The 18462-nt window shown below is 43.3% G+C and overlaps 1 protein-coding gene across 3 annotated transcripts in view; it reads left to right on the top strand.

Annotated features, from left to right (window-relative positions):
* ADARB2 (adenosine deaminase RNA specific B2 (inactive)) overlaps nt 1-12018 on the top strand; it is a 362541-nt gene extending 350523 nt beyond the window's left edge. For all 3 annotated transcript variants that reach the window (XM_077936765.1, XM_028750756.2, XM_028750754.2), the window contains 3 exons: nt 558-736; nt 6545-10330; nt 10690-12018. In XM_077936765.1, coding sequence (XP_077792891.1) covers nt 558-736; nt 6545-6721 — 356 coding nt within the window. In that variant the 3' untranslated portion in view covers nt 6722-10330; nt 10690-12018. The remainder of the gene's footprint in view (nt 1-557; nt 737-6544; nt 10331-10689) is intronic.
* Nucleotides 12019-18462: the final 6444 nt, after the last annotated feature.

Below are 18462 nucleotides of genomic sequence, written 5' to 3'. Positions count from 1 at the left end.
AGTATGCATATTGTTTTAAGGTGTGAGAATTAAGTAGGTTCACCTTTAAATGCAACTGAATGAAACTTCTCCCCCTTCCCTAATGGGCAAGAGAGTCCTCTTTCCTCCACTCTCTCACTTCCTTTCTCCCACAGCCCCCTTCCCATCACTTTTGTTAGAGTCAGGTTTATTTCGGCTTTGAAGGGATGGTCTGGGAGGAACAAGAAAGCAGTGTTTCATCTACTCCTGGACAGTCCCCTTTCCCCTTTCTAAATCTAAGGACCGGGTGCTAAAAAAACACAGAATCTTCTATTATGTTTTAATTCATAAGCTGCTTTACCAAAAACAGTTGTGCTCAAAACACCTTGAAACACACACAAGCAACAACCACAACAATTCTGACCTATAAGATTTGGCAGACTGGAGCCAATCCCGTCGAAATATGAGAATAAGTTTATGTGGAAATGGAAGTCATTTCCTAGTAAAAAAAGAAAGTTCCATTTCCTATCTTCCAGGAGGAGCAAGGTAGGGGCTATTGATCTTAATGCTTTGATGTTTTCTGCTTCCCCTTTCGACAGGAGTGAGCAACGCCAAGATGCGGCAGTCAGGGAAATCACCTGGTTTCAGTGTGAATTGGATAGCGGGCACTACAGACCTCGAGCTTATTAATGCAACAACAGGAAAAAGGAACTGCGGGAGTCCTTCACGACTCTGCAAGCACCTGTTTTACACTCGATGGGCAAAGCTTTATGGAAAGGTAAGGACTCCTGCCTTGGTGAAAGCAAACCTAGGTGTCCATCACAATATAGCATTCCCAGCCATCTCCCTGGCCTCGAATCATCAGCAAAGCACCATTTCCTACAGCAAACTCTGTACTCGGATATCGATCATAGTCCAAAACACATGTGGTGCCCAGCAAGTGTGCGGGGCAGAGCATCTCTCTCTCTCTCTCTGTGTGTGTGTGTGTGTGTGTGTGTGTGTGTGTGTGAAAAGAAAAAGAAAAAGAGAGAGAGAGAAAGGAAGAAAGAAAGAAAGAAAGAGAGAGAGAGAGAGAGAGAGAGAGAGAAAGGTGTTTATATATACAGTGGTACCTCTGGTTGCAAATGGGATCCTTTCCGGAGGCCCATTCGCAACATGAGCAGAACGCAACCTGCGTCTGCGCATGCGCGGGTCTCGATTCGTCGCTTCTGCGCATGCGCGGGTCTCGATTCGTCGCTTCTGCGCATGTGCGTGACATCATTTTGAGCATCTGCGCATGCACAAGTGGTGAAACCTGGAAGTAACCCTTTCTGGTACTTCCGGGTCGTCGCGGGATGCAACCTGAAAACACTCAACCTGAAGCAAATGTAACATGAGGTATGACTGTACATACAAGTGGAGAATATGATCAAGGCTAATAACCACCAACACGTGTATTTTTAAGTAGAATGCAACATGCACACTTGAAAGACAGTAGCACATATTGAACTCAGCTTATCTGAGTGCCAAAAAAATAAAGTATTTTGGAGAAGTAATAAAAATCCAGAATATGCAATAATCTGGTGATCTGGAGGAGCCCTAACACACTTCCAGGGTTTCTGAGGCATTAAAAAACATAAGAAGAGCTCTGCTGGATCAAGTCAAAGGTTCATCTAGTCAGGTTTCTTATTTCCAGTCACAGCCAGGCAGATGCTTCTGGGAAGCCAATAAGCAGGGCATGAGGGCAACAGCCTTCTCCCATTGTTGCTCTCCAGCAAATGGTACTTGGTGGTATTGTTGCCTTTGGACTAATAGCTCCTTGGTAGACCGATCCTCCTGGCATGCATTTGCCTAACTCTTTCTTTAAAGCCATGAAAACCAATGCCATAAATTAATTACACACTGGTCCTGCTATTCAAACGCTCATTATAAAACACGATCATTCACTTATCCAACACACCACCGATTCAGATATCCAAACAGCTGGACCTGCCTGTAGTACTGTAAACAAATAAGCAGCCTTAAACACGCCTTACTTTTTGTGTTTTCCTGGCCCACGGCAGCGGTTTTGTCAGAGAACATGGTGGGTGGTGGAGACAGGGGCATAGATCAGACAAATAAGAGCATTATTTCTCTTCCTTGTTTGCCTTTTGAAAGGTTCCAGAGGGTTTCCCCTGGCTTTTTTCACTATTTGGGGATCAAAAGCCTGTGCTTGGGAACACGTTAGAAATTTTCCCATTGGAATTGATGGGAAATGCCAACAACAAGAATAATAATTGTACCCTGCCCATCTGACTGGGTTGTCCCAGCCACTCTGGACGGCTTCCAACACATATAAAAGCATGATAAAACATCAAACATTAAAAACTTCCCTATACAAGGCTGCCTTCAGGTGTCTTCAAAAAGTTGTATAGTTACTCATCTCCTTGACATCTGCTGGAGGAGGGTGGGTGTTGTTGTACAAACACTCGCCTAACAGACCATTTCCTGAGAACGCATTGTGTTCACATAGCAGGGCCTGTGTGTGCATGGTGGTTGAGGAAAGTAGTGTGTACTTTTTGCCTTCTGCCAATCAATTTCCTGAAATGATGTAAGCCCTTGAAGATCTGCATTGGCAATAAGAGAGTGTGTGTTCCAAGTAGACATGCTCAAGGGCAAAATACAATTTGCAAATATTGTGCCCAATTTGAATAGGATACATTTATTGGTGACATCAGAGAAAAGCGAAGTGGCAAATAATTTACCCCATTCGCTTTTGACATTAAAAGCATTTCTATTCTGCTTCATAATTAAACCATCTCTAAACAATATACAAAAATACATAAAACACAGTATTTTATGCTGTGGCATAAAAACAGAGATACAACATAAAAACTAGTAAAACACTATTATAAGAAAACCAGATCAAAACAGGAATTCAGTAATAACCACGTCTATTCTTATGGGTCAGGAGGGAAATCTAAGAAAAAAGATACGCCTTTACAAGAAGTTTGGATCAAGTCATTTATAGCAGAGGGAAAGGGCATTCTGTAGTGCTGTTGCAATGGTGGAAAATGCCCCTTTGTACGCAGGCTCATATTCCAGAATGGTGGGAGCAGAATCCCACAGCAAATGCTAATTCACTCGCCGGATTGAACTTTCACCAGGTCTACGGCTCTCCCAAGACTTCTGATTCCTTTCCCCAAACATCAAATTCTCACACTCTTGGCTTGGTTGCGCTATGTCTTTTGGCAGGTCAGGAAGGAGGCGATTGATTTAATCCTCCTGCAAAACAAAAAGTTCTTTCTCTCTGGGCGCCCAGGTGCGCCCGGGGTGATTATTGGACTGAGGATGCGTGTCTTTGTCTCTTAAGACGCTTTCTGGCAGGCAACTCAGGGGTGGTGAGCATTTCAGAACATTCAGATGCCATTCTCCCGCTCAACAAGACAGCCTCTCAGCTGTGGGCAAATCCCAGATGCTCGATTACTGCCCTCTCTTAGGCATGTTTCACAGTATCTCTTATTATAACAGATTGGAAGGAAGGGAGCCGGTTTTTCCTTGCGTTTTCTCTCAAACTGGCCTGCCTGAAGCCTTGAATGACTCATAGAGTCTTTCCTTTTTTCCTTACTTTTCAGAGCTTGTGTGGAAGGCTATTTATTTATTTTTTTAAAAATAATAATAATTATCACCTCCAACTATAAAACCATATAAACATTTTAAAGAGAGAGAGAGAGAGAGTAGAATACATTAATAACTATTTTAGGCTGTGCACATGCTAATCTGTTACAAAAAGGTAGTTTTTCTCAATCCAGAACAGTTCATGTTCATCCTCAACATGCTGCTTTCAATCTAGATTGAGTCTAGATCCTGCTGCCCTCAAGGGTGAGTGTGGTTAGTTTGATTTGCATTTGAAAACCCTCCCCTTGACTAGGGAATCCTCCTCCTCCCAGCCCATACCTCAGGTGAATGAAGAAAGAAATGGTGATCATGGTACAGTATACACTCAACTACAAAGTCCACCAACCTGAGTGACTTCAAAGGAGAATTAGACAAATATTGGAGGGTAGGGCTATCAGTGGCTATTGGCCATGACAGCTATATTCTCCTTCCACTGTCAGAGGCATTATGCCTCTGAAAACCAGTGGCTGAGAATCACAGGCAGGGAGAGCTGCACTCGGGTCATTCCTGTGGGCTTCCCTTAAGCATCTGGCTGGCTGTGCTTAGAACAGAATGCTGGATTAGATGAGCCTTTGGCCTGACCCAACAGTTCTCCTCTTCTGTTCTTATTGCTCATGGTGTGAGTGGGGCCTGCACACAGACAGCGTTGACTGCTGGAAGGGCTTTTGAGCAGCAGGAGCTATGCCCACAGTAGCCAACTCCTGCGCAGACACATAATTAATTGGATCAGAATCAGAACTTCGGCCTTTAAGACTCAATTTTGGTATTCAAAGAAATGTTTCAGTCTCCACGGTTGCCCCGCTAAATGTTGGGATTTCAGATATAGAATCATAGAATCATAGAATCATAGAGTTGGAATAGACCACAAGGGCCATCGAGTCCAACCCCCTGCCAAGCAGGAAACACCATCAGAGCACTCCTGACATATGGTTGTCAAGCCTCTGCTTAAAGACCTCCAAAGAAGGAGACTCCACCACACTCCTTGGCAGCAAATTCCACTGTCGAACAGCTCTTACTGTCCGGAAGTTCTTCCTAATGTTTAGGTGGAATCTTCTTTCTTGTAGTTTGGATCCATTGCTCCGTGTCCGCTTCTCTGGAGCAGCAGAAAACAACCTTTCTCCCTCCTCTATATGACATCCTTTTATATATTTGAACATGGCTATCATATCACCCCTTAACCTCCTCTTCTCCAGGCTAAACATGCCCAGCTCCCTTAGCCGTTCCTCATAAGGCATCGTTTCCAGGCCTTTGACCATTTTGGTTGCCCTCCTTTGGGCACGTTCCAGTTTGTCAGTGTCCTTCTTGAACTGTGGTGCCCAGAACTGGACACAGTACTCCAGGTGAGGTCTGACCAGAGCAGAATACAGTGGCACTATTACTTCCCTTGATCTAGATGCTATACTCCTATTGATGCAGCCCAGAATTGCATTGGCTTTTTTAGCTGCCGCGTCACACTGTTGGCTCATGTCAAGTATATCTCATGTCAAGTATATCACTGTATATCTCATGTCAAGATATAGCCAAAGGGAGCTGACAAGACATTATAGGAATGTCAGGTTTATGAATCTGGGCTGCAGGGTTTGAATCTGTATTTCCCCCCAAAGACAGTAGGGGCTGAGGCCTATGCATGAGCCCCAGGGCTTTGGGAAATGGTTGGCTCTTAAATGCATAGTCAAAGTTCATATTGTGGGGACTTCTGCTCCAGTGAATATTAACCTAGGATATGATCTGGGAGTTATAAAGGTAAAGGGACCCCTGACCATTAGATCCAGTCGTGGCCGGCTCTGGGGTTGCGGTGCTCATCTTGCTTTATTGGCCGAGGGAGCTGGTGTACAGCTTCCGGGTCATGTGGCCAGCATGACTAAGCCGCTTCTGGCGAACCAGAGCAGCTCACAGAAACGCCATTTACCTTCCCGCCCGAGCAGTACCTATTTATCTACTTGCACTTTGACGTGCTTTCGAACTGCTAGGTTGGCAGGAGCAGGGACTGAGCAACGGGAGCTCACCCCGTCGCGGGGATTCGAACCGCTGACCTTCTGTTCGGCAAGTCCTAGGCTCTGTGGTTTAACCCACAGTGCCACCCGCGTCCCAACTTTGGGAGTTATACATAATATTAAAAAGTGGTAATACACCTTTCTTCAAATCTGGGTAAAACATTTTTACTTGAATCATATTTGTTGGGGTCGGGGAAGATGAATAGCACCAAATAAATCCACAAGATTCTCAATTTTGCTCTCCTTTCAAAATCCCAAACAAAATTTTTGGGATATATGCACACTAACAGGAAGAGTTTGGCCACCAAAATCCCCTGGTCCCTTCCCAGAAGCTAAGGGAGACCCATTCAGAAGGAACACAACAATGCACAGCGGGGGGGGGGGGGGGTTGCATTCTTTTTACTTTTTAGGGAAGCTTTTAATGTTTGATGTATCACAGTATTTTAATATTCTTTTGGAAGCCGCCCAGAGTGGCTGGGGAAGCCCAGCCAGATGGGCGGGGTATAAATAATAAATTATTATTATTATTATTATTATTATTATTATTATTATTATTACTTTATTTAGTAAGACCTTCCGCCACAAAAAAAAGGAAAGCAAAAAAACCCAAAACCCTAGTATAATTTATAGTCTCTGCACTACAGTTCACACTTCCAAGTGGTGTATAAACTATGTTTTTGATCTCCAAAATCCTGCTTCTCACTCAGGACAGTGTTTTTTGTAGGTTGTTGGCACTAAGCCTGCATGACGGAGTCAATATCATGTCCAGTTTTCAGTTCTCAGCCCTTTCCATTGTTACTTGAAACCAACACGTAAAATCTTAAGCACAATTTGTTTGTAGCTTACAGAACCATTTTGTACAGCTGCTGTTCATTCATTTGCACTTTGGGTTGTTTTGGATTCCCCCCCCCCCCGCTTTCCACCCCCACCCCCACCCTACCCCATCTCTCTTACAGCTGAGCACACAGATATTAAGCCATGGAGATCTGCCCTCTGTGTACAGCGAGGCCAAACTGCTGGCGCACACATACCAGTCTGTCAAGCAGCAGCTGTTTAAAGCATTTCAGAAAGCCGGTCTGGGCACCTGGGTGAAAAAGCCCCCGGAGCAAGATCAGTTCCCGCTAACTGTGTGAATCATTTGGCACTTCTGTGCCGTGACCCCATCAAGCTGACTGAAGATGGAGAGAAGGGCAGGAGAGGACCGCAGGAGCTGGCTGCGTGACGGATGCTGTCCCAGACTTACCTCCGGTAGAAGCATCTCAATTTGGAAATCCTAACAATGCATTAAGTATAAGATTATGTTCTGATTAATGCACTGAACTTGACTTTAGGAAACTGCTTTTGCATACCCTTCTTCCCTCCTCAAGGATGTACAAAGCCCAGGTTACAAAAATGACCTTCACTGTTTGTTCCTTGTTTCGTAGCACATTACAGATCACTGTAATTATCCAACTGGCACCTGCATTTCGGGCAACAGCAGGTCCCGCTTCTAGCTAAAACAAAAAAAAGAAAAACCCTGCCGTGTTCCCCTTCATCGTTAGTGCAATAATTAACATTGGAGAATGAGAGGTTTTTCTAGGTAGCAAACACATGCAGGTAACTTTTAGAATCAGGACGCCACAGAAGGTCACCGTTTGCACTGAAACACAAGAGGAAAGCCCTCTCTCTGTGTTTGTGTGTGTGAGTGTGTGTGTGTGTATTTGTGTCTAAAGGGTTGGGATAATTCAAACAGATAAAAATACAACAAATATTATGCCCCTGCATCTATGAACATAGGCTCGAAAGTGTGATCAGTGTCCACTAACATCTTAAAACCCAGCAGAGATGGGCAGAGTCATCTGTTATCAGGGAAAGGGCTTCTGTTGGCCTGAACAGCAGCTCTGATCACCTTTCCAAGACGCAGAATAAAGTATGCCAAAAGCAAGCAAACAAGCCTAGCAGTCCCTTTCTGCTGGATGAAACTGTAGCATCTGCACAGACACAATTTCATGGAGGACAACATCCTGTGAACCAAACTCTCAGAAACATCCATAGCTCCCCAGTTCCCATAATTGCGCTGGCTGAAAAGAGAGACACCAGTGGTTCTTTCTCCATGTGAATACAGACCAAGTGCATCACATGAAGTTATTTTGTGCCATGTGAAATAGTCGCATAAGTCAGGACACACTCTTTTCTGTAAATGTGCAAACTGGTCCCTAATTTGCCGGTACAGCAGTCCTCTGATACATGCGAAATGTTATTTAGGATGCCCAAAGAGAAACATTATAGAAAATCTAAGCAACTCCAGAATTAACCTCTACCCCAATTGTAGTTTTGTTTTGTTTGTTTTTTTGTCTTTGCAAATGACAGGATTTGCGGGTATACCACCACTGTTTTGTTTTTAACCTTGTGGTTTTCATGAAATGTGTATATATTTAACAAGCTGCTACTTATCTGTGACCTGTCTTAGTGTCCTTTCTTAGAGCTATCCAATACTTTTCAAACACAAGCACATAGCTCATTCTCACTGCCCTCCCCCACTGAATTTCCTTTATGCTATACTTTCTTCCTTTTCGCCAGTAAAACTAGCCATATTCAGTAAATACATTAATGCATCGATGCCCAGGCAATAGTAATAGCTACACTATTTTGATGAAATTTTTATTTTTTAGATTATAAATTACAAGATGTATCTATAGTGTCTTGTACAAATGATATGATTGTGATAAACTAGAATTTTTAAAGATTAAAAATAAAAAGAACTCTTCCCCTTACAGAAATGTTTTCAAAAAATAATACATTCCATATTAACTACCAAAAAAAAATTCCTTAGAGTAGAAATAGTAGAAGATCTGAATTGCTTTAATGAGTTAGGAATGGATACTAATGATATTTTAGGATAGAAAGTGCTCCATTTCTAAAATAAGATGTAACAGGCCTTAAGCCTTTCAAAAAGTCGTTAATTTGGTCTGGAAAGCATTTTGCCCTTAATACCAGATTTGTGGCGTGCAGTAGGGAAAGAGAGATTTGGGTCAGAATCCAGAGAAACTGGTTACCTGGGTCTTTCCCCCCTTTTTTTGAAGATGGGGACAACATTTGCCCACCTCCAGTTTGCAGGGGCCTTGTCTGTTTTCCTAGAATTCTCAAAGATTATAGACGGAGACTATGGAATGAATGGAATTTCTCCAATGACCTGTGTCCTATGCAGCCTGACTTTATGCATGTTTGCTAGGAAGTAAACCCCATTGACCAGTGGTACTTTACTCCAAAGTGAGTGTGTGGAGGATTGCAGCCTGAACCCCACTGAATTGTAATAGGACTTTAGCGTCATTGAGGGCCTGTACATATTTGGGGAAATCACATGGTTAGGAAAGCATGTGGCTACCACATGTTTGAATGCTCCCACTCGTCTTGCACATCCAAACAATACTAATTTTCTATGCAGGGAGATTAAAAAGCATATGGGAAAAAGCAGAGCTGGGACCAGGTTTCCGGGAGCTCCTGGAAACAGCATTATTCCCCCTTCTCTTTCCTCATCAAACTGCACACCTCTCGACTCTTGACAATAATCCCCTATTGTGAAAGAAAAACAATACAAAATACTGGATTTTTGAAATTCCCAGGCAGAAATTAACCTATTTTCTATCTCTGAACTTCAAAGGATTTATGATGCTTTGCCATTCTAATGATATGTGGATCTTGTGAATAGTCTCTCATAGCCTGGGATGCCACATGTTCAACACAGTGCACAAGCCACCGAGAAATAAATGTCAATCTTGCCTGTTTTGTTCTTTCATCCACTTTAGTTTTCACACACACAAAGTGTGTGTAAGGTGTAGAGCCCATCTTTTCCTGACATTTAAAGAGAACATCTGGGGGGTGGGGAGGGAGTTTATTTGAAGTCCTAGCATATTACATTTCTCCATCAAGGTTTTCTGCACAGAACGTGCCCATCTGTGCTGAGATATGAGCAGGCACTCAAGTCTTGACCTTACAAGGCCGTAATAACTCTGTGGCACTGTTCTATCAAAGCAGCAGGTCAAACCAAGAACAGGAAAAAAGATTAAAGGATTCTCTCTGCTATTTTTTTTTTAAGCATGAAATTCAATTTCTCCCAAAAAAAAAAAGACATTCACAATACAATAATTTGGCTCCAGCTCACCTATTAAGCAAGGGTACTTAAGTGTAGAAAAATGGCACAGTGAGGGAACTTTCATCACAGGACTCACATGCTGATGGAATGAAAAGTTTCACATAAACACAAACACAGTGGGACCCACTGACCTGCCTCAGTCCATCAAAAACCCTCATAAAATTTTCAGAAAAGTTAAGTCGCCACTGATGTGTAGTGCAGAATAAACATTCATCGAAGGAAAAGATTTGATGCTGTTATTACTGTTACATGTATGCCCATTCCTTTCCTCCAAAGAGATCAAGGTTCAGCATACATGGTTTTTCCTTTCCTCCTTTTGTTCTCACAACAACCCTGTGTGGTAGTTAGGCAGAGAGCTAGGCCCAAGGTCACCCAGTGAGTTTCATGACGGAGAGGGGATTTGACTCCTGATAACACCAGCTCTCTTAGTATGATAAACATGGAGCCTGGGGTGTAAGGTTCAAACAGGGGCCTTTTAAAGAACAGCCTGTATGCCAAACAGGATTGATATACTGCTTAATCACCCAAATCTCTTTGCATAACATATACATTAAAAATATAGATAAAATCGTTTTAGTCGCGACATGTCACTGTAAGGCATTACAAATAGGTAAAGGTAAAGGTACCCCTGCCCGTACGGGCCAGTCTTGACAGACTCTAGGGTTGTGCGCCCAACTCACTCAAGAGGCCGGGGGCCAGCGCTGTCCGGAGACACTTCCGGGTCACGTGGCCAGCGTGACATCGCTGCTCTGGCGAGCAGAAACGCCGTTTACCTTCCCGCTAGTAAGCAGTCCCTATTTATCTGCTTGCACCCGGGGGTGCTTTCGAACTGCTAGGTTGGCAGGCGCTGGGACCGAACAACGGGAGCGCACCCCACCGCGGGAATTCGAACCGCCGACCTTTCAATTGGCAAGCCCTAGGCGCTGAGGCTTTTACCCACAGTGCCACCCGCGTCCCTATTACAAATAGACAACTTCCCAAATTAAAGAGATAAACATTAGACCTTCCAAGCAACAATTATGGTGAGGAGAAAGAACAAATATACAAAAAAGAAGGGAAAATCCTTCAGATTTGAACACTAAGCAAAGCAGAGAGTAAAGGAAAAATAGAACAGTGTCATTAAGACATACAAAGGGAGATTTCATTGCACTCTCTTATGCCTTAACAGATCATTGTAACAAAGGGAAGCAGGGGGAGAAAATAAAATATAAAGGGCTGTTTTTTCCCCTAAAAGGATTTTCCAGCAAGAAGAAAGATCTGAAATGATTTACTTCCCCCCTCTTTATAAAGAACCCAAAGCTATTCCCCACACAGGCCAGCATAATGAAGGGCATTATAGAAGTACTTAGTAGGTTGTGCAAAAAAAATAAATATAAAGAAGCTGGAACTCTGCACATGCTTGAGCGCATACATGACAGTCTCATGATTGGCGCAGCACAGCAAACAAAGCAGAATTCTAAACCCACTTCCTTTCCTCGCCCTTACCTTCGTAGAAGCTGGCTTTCATCCAGCACCTCGCCCATACAATAGGACTTTCTGTTATAAAGTGAATTTTTGTTGAGTGCAAAGGGAACTATATCATATGAGGCCTGAAGAAAATCAGAGCTCTCAAATGTTTATCTGGCTCCAGCAAACTTCTGTGAAAAGTAGAGGTTTGAAACAGCCTCTGGATTTATGCAGCAGAGCCCCTTGCCCCAATTGGCCACCTACAAAAATGCCCCGTATAATATGCCCTGAAAAATATTTGTGGTGTTTTCCGAGTTCACTCACCCTTTGTGTTAATCTCCCACCCACCCACTCCTGGGACCTTCTCTGGGCAGAACAGCCCAATACTGCAGAAATAAGCAAATTGCCAAACCATCTCTTGTCATTGAAGGCAAGGCAAAAGAAACAAACAAGAAATGTGGCAAAATTCTGGGGGCTATGTTTGATAACTCCATTGAAAGCCCCGGAGGATTCTTTTTGTTTCACTCCACGGCCCCCCAAGTTTGATTCCCCCGTGCGATGCTCTGTTGACGCATTCTGACAAAACCCATTGCTCAGCACCACCTCTGCATTTCCTGAAGCAAGGGAGAATGACGCGTGAGGATATTCTAAAGGGAAGACAATGTACATACGCGAGCATGAGTGAATGGCAATACTGTACGAATGGATGTACATTTGTAAGATTTGTACAAACAGAATTAAATCTGAATTTACAGATGTGAATTTGCTGCTAAGTTCTGTAAATTGCACTTCAGTGATACCTGATAAGTGAATGTTTCTGTTATAAGTGAATAAAACGCCGAGGAAAAGAAATGCTCTCTCTCTCTCGTTGATCTTTCTTCATTCTGCCCAAAAACTAAGAGGATTTTACCGCACTAGCAACATCCCTGCTGTGTTTGAAAGACAGATGATCCAGGTCATACACAAATTCAGCTTGGTGCCACCACACCCCACAAAAAAAAGACACACACACACACACAGGCCAAGCAGCGTGGAACAAAACCGCAGGCAAGATGCAACATTCTGCTGCTACTTGATCATTCGTTCCAAGTGGCACCAGCTGAACAGTTGCAAGTGGGCACCATGCCCTGCAGAACTCACTTCGATTTCTTGTGCAGGTCATCTTATCTTTTTAATAATATTTGTATCACTGAGGGACTCCTGTGGCATTTCACAATGATGTCATTTCCAAGTTTAAACTGATGACAACCAGGGTGGGAGGTACACCTCTGTCAATCATCTCTGGCAGGGATGAGGCACTTTTGGCCTTCCAGGTTTATTGGACTCCAAATCCCATCAGTTCCAGCTAGCATGGTCAGGGATGATGGGCACTGTAGTCCAATAAAAGGGAAGCATTAGGGATGGAGAGGATTCGATTCAGTATGCATTTAAAGGCAGACTAATTCACACTATATAGAGATAGATAGATGATAGATAGATAGATAGATAGATAGATAGATAGATAGATAGATAGATAGATGATAGCTAGATACACACACACACACACACACACACACACACTGTATTTTTTCTGTGTATAAGATGCCGCCCCCCCATGTATAAGACACGGCCCCCTTATTTTGGGGGACTAATTTAAGAAAATGGGGGGACATATCTGTGTATAAGACGACCTCAGATTTTAAACATTATTTTAGAGTATAAAAACCTAGTCTTGTACACAGAAAAGTACGGTATGTGTATATATATACATACAGCTACGTGTGTGTGTGTGCCCGCGCACGCGTGCTTTTTATTAGTTTTCTTACTTCACAAACACACACAAAAAGTTAACAAAAATAATAAAGTAATAGCAAGACACATACATCCAAAAATCCATAAGTTCTTACAAGGAAACTTATGCCACCATGTTCTTAATTCACACTTCCTGAAACAATACGAAAACCAAAAACACAGCCCTCCTTTGAAAGTCACACTTCTCCAAAGTTTGAAATGTGCACAGAAACACATGTACTGGGGCAAAGTGTGCATAAACCTGAATACATGCGTGAAAAATAACATTTAAAACGAATTATATGATTGGAAATTGCTTTGCAAAACGTGTACATTGCCCAAAAGTGCATACAAACACGAAAATGCTGGTACGTTTTCATGAGAATCTGCAAATTGATGTGCAAACGTGAAGAACCGTGTGGGAAAATTGCTTTAAATCCCATATGCGATGAGGGAGAGCGAAGATGAGTGCTCCAGCCCCCTGGCCCCATCACACTCCATGAGTTCTTGGAAGAAGGAGCCTGCTCAGCTCACACAGAATCCCCACCTGTTTTAGAACTCTGGAAAGCTGGGTTCTAACATTTGCTACATGGATCAAAAAGGCTTCCTGCTGCAGAAGTCATTTCTCCAAACGATGGAGGGCACCAGGACAGTGAAGGCGGGTCAAGACTAGTTTGCCCATCTCCATCTCCCTCATCAGGTTGGGACGGAGGGGGGGTGGAGATATAAAAGGCCTGGACGGATTTCTGCTGGATTTGTTTTTTCTGCTCCTTCCCATTCACCACGCCTGTCACTAAGTTTCAACCACAGCCGAAGTTTCCGGCATTGCTCCTACGATTTAAAACTCTGGTTGCTTTTATTAGTATTCCACCCTACACAGCCCTTGACTAAGTACCCAGGAGCAGAATAAAGATTATACACAAACAATGAGAGCAGTCTGAGGAGACCTTCAGCTTTCCTTTCAACAGTTTGGTACAAGCTTGCTGCAGGCTGAAATCAAACAGAGGAGGACACTCAGACACTCAGGGCAGCAGAAGGGGAGGTCATCTACGTGTTTCAGTGGCAAGAAAGAGCCTGGTCTATTTTTAATCACAGAGATGTGTTGATGGATGGTTCTTTCCCATCATAGATCCTTTTATTCAAAGACAACAATGTTTCCTAGTTAAGGAATTCCTAACGTAGGCCTCCAGATATTCACACAGGATGGGAAGCTTTTTCTTACAAACTGTTCTTCCACCTAGAACAGGGAAACCCAGCCAGATGGGTGGGGTAGAAATAATTTTTTATTATTATTATTATTATTATTATTATTATTATTATTATGTTACCCTAGGCACCCAGGGAACAATTGGCTTTTCATCTATTTAAATGAGGGGCTCTAAATTGCACCACACAGTTAAAGCAGCTTTAGACCACTTTAACCAGTCATGGTCTCCCTCAAAGATTCATGGGAACTGTAGCTGTTAAGAGTGCTAAGATAAATAAGCTCAAGCCTGCACCTCTAAAATTAAGAAAAAATGCTAAAGTAAGGTTTTTTTAAAAAAAAAGGTAAAGGACCCCTGGACGGTTAAGTCCCGTCAAAGGTGACTATGGGGTTGCGGCGCTCATCTCGCTTCTAGGTCGAGGGAGCCGGCGTTTGTCCACAGACAGCTTTTCAGGTCATGTGGCCAGCATGACTAAACCCCTTCTGGTGCAACGGGACAGCGTGACAGAAGCCAGAGCACACAGAAATGCTGTTTACCTTCCCGCCGGAACAGTACCTATTCATTTACTTGCACTGGCGCATAGCTGTCAACTTTCAGATTTGAAAATAAGGGATCAGCAGCCTCACCTGTTCCGGGGACAGTCTACGGGCTATCTAACAATCCGGGGAAGCAGCGGGAAACGGTGCTGGAATAAGGGAATATCCCGCAAAAAAAGGGAAGGTTGACAGCTATGCACTGGCGTGCTTTTGAACTGCTAAGTTAGAAGGAGCTGGGACAGAGCAACGGTAGCTCACCATGTCGCGGGGATTCGAACTGCCGACCTTCCGATCGGCAAGCCCAAGAGGCTCAGTGGTTTAGACCACAGCGCCACCCACATCCCCCCAAAATGCCAAAGTGTCCTGTGAAAGACTCAGAAAAACAGAAGCCTCTTCTGAAGGGGGAGAAAACTATGCAGCAATTGGAGTACCGGCTCAGCACAGCGCTAAACATAAATCAAGCTTTTATAGAGAGAGACTGTTGGTTCAGCTACCTCCGTATTCTCTAATGCAGGCTTCACCAACCTGGTGCCCTTCGGATGTTTGCTGGGGCTGATGGGAGATGTAGTGCAAACATCAGGAAGATACCTGGTTGGTGAAGTACGGTCTAGGGACTGGCAGTGCCTTTCTCATGATTAGATTTAAATATGAATAGCAAATGCTGTTCCATTGAGATACAGTATTCCCCTGAAGAAAATACTGGGCTAGAGCTGTTGCTGATTTGCAGGTAGCATTCAATCGCATGCCAGCCAATTCTGGATGTGCAGTTGAAGCAGTTTTCCGCACGCTGGTGCAACAAACACACTTCTAAATAAATAAATACTAGACTTTTTACAATAAGGAAAGTGCCAGGAAAATGTACTGGAAGGTGTGGCCTAACAATTGCTTGATGCAATGTTATGTAACCTGCTCAAGAAACAATTTCAGAGGATTTTGCTCAAGAAATAGACAATATCCTATAAACTCTCTGCAAACTTTGCACAAAGAAATCCCAATGAATGTTCAATAAATGGGCCATCTGGAAGCAACCCTTTGAATTGCTTTCTGCTTGTTTTGGGTTTTAGCCATATTGCTACCTTCCCCACCCATTGCAAAAATAAAGGCTGCACAGTACATTCATTTATTTGCAGATAGTATATATGTGACTATTTTTAAATCCAGTTTCTTTGAAAGATCATACGAGATCTGTATTTAACTCACACTTTGCAGATATGGATTGCTTTGCTGTGTGTATCCTTTGTGTTTGTTGGAATAAATGGAAAACACAAACTCTGCAATACATTGTCTTAACTGAGGGTTTCGCTGCATGTCTGTTTCTCAGATAAAATAAACAAGTCCTTCTGTTGCAGTTAAGGCTTGATGGACATGCCTCTGTACTGGATAAATGACATGTCACTAGGAAAAACCACTTTTTAAGCCCTTTGATTCATGGCTGCTTTAGAATGCCTTGAACCAGATCACTTGCTTTGCTTTCAAGAAGGGCTAACAGAAGAGGAAGGGGAGAGGAAGTATTTGAAAATTACACACACTAATGTGCAGCACTTTCAGAGATCCAGAGAAACCAAATTTCACATTTACACTCCCTAGACTTGGCTGAGAGTTTCAAGCATCAAAACTCAAAAGTTTCACTGACAAGACTTCAGTGAAATTCAAGTTTTAATAACCTAAACTTTTGCAAGCAAACAGCCATCAGAAAGAGCAATGGCTGCAGTCTTGTCTGTGCCTATGCTTTTGAACAATTCAAAGTTATGCTGGAAAATGGAGCCCAATTGGGTGACTTCCCCCTATTGGCCTTATTCTGCTGCTGCCATGTCACAAACCAGTTTGCATCCTGGCAAATCAACGGGATGTATCGGATCATAATGCCAGAATGAAAATACAGTGGTACCTCGGGTTAAGTACTTAATTCGTTCCGGAGGTCCGTTCTTAACCTGAAACTGTACTTAACCTGAAGCACCACTTTAGCTAATGGGGCCTCCTGCTGCCGCTGGAGCACGATTTCTGTTTTCATCCTGAAGCAAAGTTCTTAACCTGAAGCACTATTTCTGGGTTAGCGGAGTCTGTAACCTGAAGCGTATATAACCTGAAGTGTATGTAACCTGAGGTACCACTGTACTACTATTTGCATTCATAAGAACCACACTACAGTGGACGCTCGGGTTGCGAATGTGATCCGTGCGGAAGGCACGTTCGCAACCCGCAGCGCTGCGTCTGTGCACGCGCAGGTTGCAATTCGGCACTTCTGCGCATGTGCAAAGCACAATTTAGTGCTTCTATGCATGCGTGAGCGCCGAAACCCAGAAGTAAGCCATTCCAGTACTTCTGGGTTTTAGCACATCCATAACCCAAAAACGTGCAACCTGAAGCATCTGTACCCCAAGGTATGACTCTACTAATGAAAAAAGCAGCACCAGAAAGAATCATAAACTAGAGCTTGGCTCGCATTCATTTCGATGTTCACACACCACATACAAGACACACCAAGCGAAACCATGGCTTAGTTAAACCGTGCAAACATGGGTGCATCTGGAGAGGTGCTCACAACTGCTGTGCTACTTCCTGGTCATTTTTGCTGCTGCCCACAGCTTAGCCAAGAACAAACCTTGGCTACAACTTCCAGTTAGTAAGTAAGTAAGTAAATTTTTATTTACACCCCACCCTCCCCCAGCCAAGACCAGGCTTGGGGCGGCTAACATCAAATACATTAAAACACAATCAAACAATTGATTAAAATACAGCTTAAAAATTAGAATCAGGATAAAATTAAACGATTGCCCATGAGGGTCGGGAACCTCAAGTATTCATCAGGGCCAGCTATCCATGTTGGTCCCACATGAGCCGATAAAAGGGCCAAAGAGGTAACTTACAGGGTCCCATAGGGCCCTGACCGAAGGCCAAGAGGAACGACTCCGTCTTGCAGGCCCTGCGGAAGGATGTCAAGTCCCGCAGGGCCCTGGTCTCCTGCGATAGAGTGTTCCACCAGGCTGGGGCCAAAGCCGAAATGGCCTTGGTCCTGGTAGAGGCCAGTTTAACCTCCTTGAGGCCCAGGACCTCCAACTAACTAACAGTTAGTGCAGAGAGAGGTTACCCACTGGCCCCAGCTTGCTAAGCCAAAGATCACAACAAGTCCTAGAAAGCCATTCAGTTTGTACATCACCACGACTATGTTTCCTTGTGGGGTACTTTCCCATAAAACTGTGCTCAAAGCAGCTCACAACTTATGAAACGGACAACAGCATTTCAAAAAACACAGTAAGTACGATTTAAAATAACCATAGGAAGCTGAATAACTTGTTATTATCAGATAAGCAAGGGGTTTCCAGGGTCTCAGATTGAAGAACCCCAGGAGCTTCTGAAAGCAAATCGCAGGCAGTGCCACTGAGCTACAACCCTTTTCATGTTAATAAGTTAATACATCATTAAAAAAAAAACAGCCCATGCAACATTATATAAAACAAGACAAACCAACTGAATTTAACAGCTTCCAACTATACATGAGAGATAATAAAGCCGAACACTAAGTAAACAAGGCCAAAACAGAGCTCTATCTCACAAGAATGGTTAGCAATGCATTGCCAGTAAGAGGCTTTGCCTCACGAAAAACAGACACCAATCGGAATAAAATTTGCATATGGTAATTATATGTACAGGTGCAAATTTAGAAATAATAATTATCAATAAATTAGAAATTAAATAATGCTCACCATAGTGGAGGAGGAACTAGGTGCGTCTGCTAAGTCTGCTGACCTTCTGCTGCAGCTTCAAGACTCCTGTTATCCCTTTTT

Source organism: Podarcis muralis, chromosome 12, assembly GCF_964188315.1.
Source record: "Podarcis muralis chromosome 12, rPodMur119.hap1.1, whole genome shotgun sequence".
Lineage (NCBI taxonomy): Eukaryota > Metazoa > Chordata > Lepidosauria > Squamata > Lacertidae > Podarcis > Podarcis muralis.
This window is presented reverse-complemented; position numbering and strand designations above follow the sequence as displayed.